Source organism: Apis dorsata, unplaced genomic scaffold (assembly GCF_000469605.1).
Source record: "Apis dorsata unplaced genomic scaffold, Apis dorsata 1.3 scaffold_194, whole genome shotgun sequence".
Lineage (NCBI taxonomy): Eukaryota > Metazoa > Arthropoda > Insecta > Hymenoptera > Apidae > Apis > Apis dorsata.
Genome location: NW_006263478.1, coordinates 70,190 through 79,061, shown reverse-complemented (window position 1 = coordinate 79,061; position 8,872 = coordinate 70,190). Strand labels below are relative to the sequence as shown.

The window sequence follows — 8,872 nt, the reverse complement described above, 5'->3', positions numbered from 1 at the left end:
TGTACAAACGATATTTCAAATTCATCACGGCAAAGTTGCATTTTATCCAAAAAAAAAAAAAAAATCATCGCTATTTTTATGACGAACTTCGAAATATTTATCGTTCAATTTAATAACGCTTGAGATTGCAAATAAATGTTACGAAAAAAAAAAAAAAGATTCACAAAACGAAATAATATACGTACATCGATTTAATATTTTAAAGATTAGATTACTAGGAAAAATATTATTTAAATTTCAATGATATATTTTTAAAATAACATTTTAGCTCAAAACAAAAATAAATATTCCATTCTCAAAAATCGAACAATCTATTTTTCTTTTTAAAATTTTAGCTTAAATTCATTCGTCTAAAAATACCTATCATCCCACAAGCAACAAGATCAAATTACAGAAGAAGAAATACTATTTAAATCCCCTACTTGACTTCAACTAATCACACCGATATAATTGAAAACTGGGAAAAAACACAAAACGCAAACAAAACGAAACCGATGGCCGATGGCTTCCGGTGTTCCGGAATGAGGTTTTGGATCGTTTTGAATTTACATGCTCGTGATCACGTCCGCGGCGCCAATCCGCGTACCAGATTTTCCCGCGATGCGTTTATCGAAATGGAAGAGCGGCCAACGGCCGCTTGTCATTCCAACGTGTGCAACGGGGATTAATACGAGAACGCGACGAGTAATTTTCATCGGGATTTGCTAAACGTAAATCGCCGATTGAATAGAAATTATGGTCGAGCGATGACTATGCGTTCCACTTCCATGATTTTCGTTTTCCCATTGATTCCTTCATTTTTCTTTGATTATTTGTCTTCGATTTACGATTAATTTCACTCTATAATATGTAATTCATTAACGAATTCTGCAGATTCTCTCGTTATTTATATTTTCTTTTTGAGGAAGGAGATTTAAGAAATTTATATAATAATAATAACGAAAGTCGAAATTTTTAAGATTTTTCTAATAATAATAATAATAATTTTCTATGTAGCAGATATGTTATATTGAGAGAAATAATATGCTAGAAACTAGCATATTATTCTACTATTTCAAAGTAATGTTTTATGGCAGAGAAATAATTCACGTTCAATCGGCTTAGTATACTTAATGTTCGATTATGTAAAACACCTTCTCCAGATGGTCTCCACCATTTTTACCAATGCAATCCAATAAATTTTGCCCGAGAGAAATTTCCATAGAGGCGAGATAATCAGAAAAATAATTCATTGGAAAGCTGGTAAAAGCTGGTACTTTCTTTACAATGGACAGAATCGATGGAAGATTAATACAATCCATTGTTTTTAAAAAAAAAAAAAAAATACAGCAAGAAAATAATAATTTAAATAACATAATTTTTCTGAATATTTATACAAAATTGAAATAATCTCTTCGAATAAATTTCTAGATTTCTCTTTATAAGTGCAAATAACAACCTATTATAAGATATAAACATTCCTTCATATCAAAATTTTCTCAAGTCAATCATCTTCCCAAAATTTGTCAATCAAACTTTAACATCGAATAAACTATTATTCCTAAACTATTAATAAATTTATAATATATAATATAATATATAATAATATAATTTTAAAATATAAATAAATTAAATATTAAAATTTATAATTTATGATTATTACAAACTTTATACATTATCCGAACCACAAATCGTCATCCTAAGACAATCGTCAAAATGTTCTCGTTCGATTATTCGAGATATATCGAATTAAAGAAGGATCGTCGCGATTTCGCAAAACAAATATATCCCGCGTTTAAACGAAAGAAAAGAAAAAGAAAAAAGAAGAAAAAAAAAGAAAAAAACTCAGTCTCTCCTCGAGGATGCCGCCGAGCACGCCGTTTATCGAGGATCGTGAATTAAATATTCATCGGAATCGATTCGAGCCGAGGCAGAAGACACCCTTTCCCCCCCCTGCCCTTTGGTCCATGGGAATTGTGATATGTTTCAGGGAACGAGGCGCGTTCCTCTTCAATCCAACATGCATCTAACATTCATGAATTTATCCGATCCGCTGAACTTTTATCCGCGACGAGGCTGAAGAACGCTTACTGGCGGGAATTTCCATCGTTGCATTGGTTGTTTAATGATGCCCGTTTCAGAGGGGTAACGCGAAACTCGACCTCTCTGATCGAAGGTAGGATCGGTTTCCAACTTATTATTCCGTAGTGGAATTTTAGAGGGGTTTGAAGAGGATTCTTATTGAAAGATTTTCCACACCTGGTTTTCTAGAATTCACTTCTCTGGAAGGAGAAGAAATTTTGTCCGTGTTTTCGATAGTTAATAATAATAATATTGGACACGGTGTTCAAAGGTGTTTGGATTTATATTAGGTTGATTATTTAATGAACTGTCATAGATAATTAAATTTAATATTTATTAAATTAATGGTTGACGTGGATACTTGAATATTTAATAATCGTTAAATTAATTCTGATTTCTTTTGGATAAATAATTGGGAATTTCCAATACGAGTTAGGGGGAATCGAATTACGGTCAATCGTGAAAAAATATTTACCTAAGAAATGACAAATCGTGGTTTCTCCACGATCGAGTATTTTCAATGTTTACCAATTATAAAAGAAAATAATGAAATTTAGAATCGATGTAACGAACTCGTCAGCCAGGAATTTTGTGAAATAACAGCAGGTGTTTCGATTAGATTAGTTTTTGCCTCGCACACGCGTTCTTGCTAACTGTAACAATATTTATTTTTACACACGCGTGAATCATCCTCGGCATGAGAGGATGTGGTATTAAGTAAACGATGGAAAAAATTCGGTCAATAAAGTACACAAGAGCAGCGAATTTAAATGGAAGATCAAATCTTACTCGCCTGGAAATCCATCGAATCGAAAAGAGTTAAATAAAATTTACAAATTTTTCATATCATCAATATAAAATGTCTAATTTTCGAGGTAAGTTTTTAATATCTCAAAACAATCTTTTCCATCCCTCTTATTTTTTAAATAATCCAGTTATAAGTAAAGAGATAAAAGATTGACGAAAATTTTACTAATTTGGAATATCAATCCAAAAATAAATTAAAAATTCTAAATTTTTTTCTTTATCAAAATAAAAAAATACGAAATTTCTCTTTCCACGAGCTTAAGCAACAGCTTTCTCTATACGCTCACTACTAAGGACCCAGTAGTATTCTGCATGATTCTGCAATTACGAAAAATTTATGCAAGGCGTAAAGGCGACTTCGTGCGTTAAGATGGCCGCAGAAAGGATCTCAAAGGTTGAATGTCTTGCTTGCCACGGCAGTTACTTTTAATTAGAGCGCTAGAACGCTCTATCTTTGAGCGTTTAAAAGAGGGGAAAGCAGAACACCGACTTAGCAGCAATTTTTACCCATTAAGAGTCTCGCGAGACCAAGAAGAATAAGACCGAAATTTTCTTCCCCAGACTTTCTCTATTCTATCTTTTACACTATTCTACCCTTCCCTTCGTAATTATTCAAATATTCGATTCGCAATTATTCTCACAATTATCGTGGATTTTCCTTCTACTAGAAGAAGAAAAATATTTTCTTGAATCTATTGTCACGGCACAAGATTATATTATTATTCGTTTCATATTTAATTTAAATCGTAATATCGAGAACTATTTGTTTAAAAATATAACAAAATGACTATCTACCTATTATTTATTTTTTTTTAATTTTTATTATCTCGTTAATTAATTGGATATTAATTATCGTTTAACGATAAATAATTATTTCGATATCGATGCAATCTAAAATATTTCAATAAAATATCGCGAAATATTAATATTCATATAATTTTTCATATTAAAATAGGAAATAAATTGAAATATTTTATCACTTCGGCCAATTACTGACAATTAAAAATGTTTAATATCGAGGAATATTTTAATTAGCAGTTCAATTTGTTGTAACGATACACAGGATATTGTTAAAGAATTAATTACCATCGATACGAGATTTAATCACTCGTTTGTACTCACCCTTCGACTGTTGCCATCTTTTGGGTTTAGGTCCGAGGCCACAGTGCCGAAAATGGTTGGCTGTAACAGAAAACGTTTTTTATCGATTATTTATGTATCATTTCAAACAAATATCACAATATCAGAATTCAATTGATTTATTAATTTATATAAAAACATTTTCATATAATTTGATTTTCTCTTCTGTCGAATCGAAAATTTTAAGTTTCACGATTTCAAATTTCATTTACATAATCGCACAATCGTTTTGTAGGTAACGCTAATGGCATCGAATATAGAAATTAATAGAAAGCAGTAGAATAAAAAATTTCTAAAAGATAATAATTTAACAATAATTTAAAACTATGAAAATTAAAATTAATTATAAAAATTAAAACAAATGACGTAAAGATTGATGTTTTGTTAACGATAGCATTGATTTTTCACATTACACAAATAACCATAGGATTAATGATTCAGCTTTATTTTTTCGTAAAATATTGAAAAAGTAATTAAACTACTATCCAATATTAATAACCGATTATCGAATAATAATAAATCAGATCAGCCTATTTCATATACTATAACGACTTCCTAACGATATAAATATTGTTAAAAATACAATCTTTCACGATTTTATTAGCCCATGGTCAACATTATTAATCATTATTTAAAAAATCCATTGACAAAATTCAGAGAAATCGAATCGAATACCTCTTACATTGAACTTCGATCGTACGAATTGTAATATTGGAATCTGGATCGAGAGAGAAATCATTGTCTCTCTCTCTCTCTCGGCCAAAAATTCGGCGCAGGCGGTCAACCAAACGTTGAGCCAATGTAAGCACAGGTTTACGAGAGAAACGAAAAGAATCATCGGCGATCGATCGTGGCGAAATCGGCAATTACACCTTTCAGCTTTTAACCGGCTGAATATCGCGGTTTTTTCAATCGAACCTCTGTCAATTTCGAAATGGGAAGGGATGATTTCCCACGTGAAATCGTGCGGACTCGTTCGGGAAAACTGCCGAAACGCGGCAGTAAAAGCTGTCGCCCCGTAAATCTGCGGAATGCCATCCAGCATGACTGCAGTCCACCCATTAACTGCCACCCCCTCCTCCCCTCTCTCACCGAGGAAATGCATTCGCCTGGTTGTATTGGGAAGTAAGAGGAAGCGGCACTCTTTCTGGGGATGTATGAAAATAAAAAATAAAGAAAAATAAATATATATATAGCACAGGGGAGAGGAGGAAACAGGGGTGTTTAGAAATTATAGCCCGGGTATAGTTTATGCTGAAAAAAGAGGCGGAGACTTGGTGATTTAGCGACGCAATCTCGCTTAATTCGACCCCTTCCTTCGGTACAAATGGAGGATACTGGAGTAACAACTGTGCCGTTCCATTATCTGCACGATTGTTTGCGGCCCCGTTTGTTGGTTTAATTCATTGTGGCGAGTCTCGGATTCGTATGATAGATTTTTTTTGCTCGAATACCGAAACTCGAGGAACGGGGGTGAATAAGTTTTTGTGAAGGGATTTCGAAGATTAATGATAATCTTTAATTTTTATAATCTTCATAATATACTTATAATCTTTAATTTTTGGGGTGAGCTTCGAATTTCTAGATAGATTTTTCGTTCGAATATAAAATTTAGAAGAGTTCGAATGTTAGATAGCGATAAGACGTAATGATGATTGAAATCGTTATAATATTTATCGATACAATGGAATATTTCAGAAATGTGTAAATTAGAGGAAGGTGTAAGAAAATTCTGAAAATCCAACGATCGGACGATCGAATATCGATTAAAACACGAATCGATGGGATAACAAACTGCTCGATTCACAGAGCTCGAAATTCTTCGACAAATACACAACGATCCTGTACACATTCGTCGTTCTGTATATTATATCCCGTCGATATCGAATCTTCCAAATGAATCAACGAATGAATCGATGTGAAAAAAATGAAAAATGAACGCCACTCGAAAAATCGATAATTTCATAAACCAGAATAGATGAAAGGATTATCAAATAGGACAATGTGAGCGCTTGTATTCTGCATTAATCTCTTTGACGAATAGGAAATTGTCGATGACACGATCTCAATCTATTCGCGTTTTCCGATGTAACAGAATAATAGGATATAGGAATATACAAATATATTTGATATGAATTAATCATTAGACACGCTAATTACTCATTGTCGTCGACATTATACCTTCGTCGATCCTCTACCATATTATTTTGTCATTCAATAATAAATCACACGTAAATGCGTATCGTAAATTCCCCAATGGTTTAGAATAACACATCACCGGTAATAATCCCCGATAATTCTATTGTCTCCAATCTCAAATCAGATCATGTCGGTTGCGAATCGTTTGGATCAATAATATACACCCATTAATTGACCCATTGAATCGAATTTTCAATTCCTAATCTAATTTCCACTTTTCTCTCCGTCATAATCTATTACGAATCGAGAGACGAATAAAATTCATTTTACAAATTTCATCAATTTCTTTCAATCCTTGAAATAATTCTTTTGAAAGAATATTTGAAAGAAAGAAAGAAAGAAAGAAAAAAGATACTTATTACGAGATATTTAAAGATCTGATCCATATGCAATCAAATATAACAACGCCCAAATCAATATAAGGATCTGAATGAATATTTTTTTTTCAAAAAATGTTCAGTGAACATTTTTACAATTTGCCTCTATAACAACGACTCGGCATACAATATAAAAAATAATCATTATCCTGTTTGGAATTGGTGCAACGTCCAAAAAAATAAAAGGAGCACAGCACAATATCAAGCAAACAATTCGAGGCGAATCAATATTACGTGTCACATGGATAAATATAACCGCGTGTACTCCCGTGAATCGAGTTTTCAGTTATTGCGTACACGTTATAGCAACTATGAGAATTAATTAAATCTCCTCCACGCTACGCGTTTAGTATTATTTATCCCGATGTTTATACAAATTTCAAAACATGTAGCTTCTCGTATCAATGGGCTACCGTATGTTTCTGTACACGAATTATTGTATACGAAATATGAAACCGTATCTATATGATGCGTTCGATGTGGTCCATAAATCAGTGAAATTAAAAAGATGATAACTATGACGTTTTTTTTTTTTTTTTAGAATGAAACTTTTTTTCGCGAGTCAAATTCATTCTTCTTTCGTTTATTTTTTTTCTTTCTTTTTTTTTTTTTTTTTTTTTTTTTTTTTTTTTTTTTTCTGAACAAAAAGAAAAGAATGGGCTCCTGTTTGGTCGTTTATGAAAGCTTCGAACGTAATTCGTGATAATGTAGGTTGGAGAAAAATCGATGTGAAAAACATGGAGAACATAAAAACTCACTCAGAGTAATTGTTATCAGTGTGGATGTACAATAGGAAAAAGACGATTGGATAGGGAAGAAGTATTTGAAAAGTGACGAGAAGGGAGGATTTGATGGAAATTTGTACGAATTTTCGAGGATATTTTTATAAAAGGATGTAAATCGAGAAAGAAGATTATATGATATAATTTTTTAAATCCAGAATTATTATTATTATTATTATTATTATTATTATTATCTCTTAGATAAATTTCTATCATTAATTTTGCTATACGATAATATATTCATAGAAAAATTATAAAAAAATCCACTACGAAATTTTCTGCTTTTTATCGTTTTCTGTCAGGGTGTCGTAAAAATTTCGAACGAAAGAAATTATAAAATTTTCCTTCCGTCCAGAGATACCAGTTTCTTCCGGTTCGTCCGCGATATCAAGCCAAGATTCTTGACGGCACTTTGTAATTTATGACGTAACAGGGTCAGGTACGGCACGTCGAAGGAGAAAAACAAGTCGAATCGACTCGAACATCCGCAACACGGAATCCGCGCTCAATCGTTCCCTCCTTATCTTTATCCGCTTCGCTGGATCGGTCAACAATCGCGTCCCTAATTCGAAAAAGCGACGAGAAAAAGGCTGTTCGACAAGGCTATTCTCGCGAAAAATTTTTTCACAATTTTCTCTCAGTATTGTTGAATTAATTTTTTTTTTTTTTTTTTTTTGTTTCCTTTGAACTATCATTATTGAGGTGCAAGCTAAATTTCTCTTATGAGTGATTTTACTAACTAAAAATTTTCTTTCCTAATATTTCGTGATTGAATTACACATTATTATTATTATTGTTATTATTGTAAATGTTTTTTAAATTATTTATTTGATTTATCATCTTTTAAGATGAAATTCTATGTCAATAAATTATATTTTCCGTATATTATATATTTTCATAAATTTTAAATGATAAAAGTTACGTATAAATTTTTTGATAAATTAAAAAAGCTAAAAAATAAATTAATTAATGGAATAAGAGTTTCGTTATTTTCGATTTCTTTCTCTCAAATTCTTGAGAAATTTCCATCCATTTATTTTTGGAAATAAGAAAAGAAATATTAGATTTTTGTCTATGTCGAAACGATATCGAAACGAAAAAATTCACGTGTATATACAATCGTGTAAAACACGTAAGAGATAGTTTCGTTATCAGTGTCGTGTCAATTCCGCGGAATTCTCTTTGTTCCGCGTTGAAAACCGCGTACAATGGAAACCTGTTCGTTGACAAAAATGCACAGGAAACAAATGAAAACAAATAATCGAAAATCCGTGGGAAAATTTTATTCGGCAAAAGGCGAGGTGTGCATCGCCATTTTTTTGAAAATACAAAAAAAAAAAAATTAACCAAATGAACGCTTCTCGTGGAGGAAGGAACAATGGAAAGTGGCTCTTTTCAAACTTTATCCGCCTCAAAAATGATTGACATGAGAAAATAAGTAAAAATATATATTTCCATTGAAAACTATTAGAAAAGCAAATATAATAGAATCTATAGAATAAAATT

At 31.7% G+C, this 8,872-nt stretch overlaps 1 protein-coding gene across 1 annotated transcript in view; it reads right to left on the bottom strand.

Annotated features, from left to right (window-relative positions):
- LOC102677006 (ras-GEF domain-containing family member 1B-like) overlaps nucleotides 1-8,872 on the bottom strand; it is a 289,681-nt gene that overhangs the window by 265,128 nt on the left and 15,681 nt on the right. Inside the window, exon 2 of the mRNA XM_006614597.2 lies at nucleotides 3,991-4,050. Coding sequence (XP_006614660.1) covers nucleotides 3,991-4,050 — 60 coding nt within the window. The remainder of the gene's footprint in view (nucleotides 1-3,990; nucleotides 4,051-8,872) is intronic.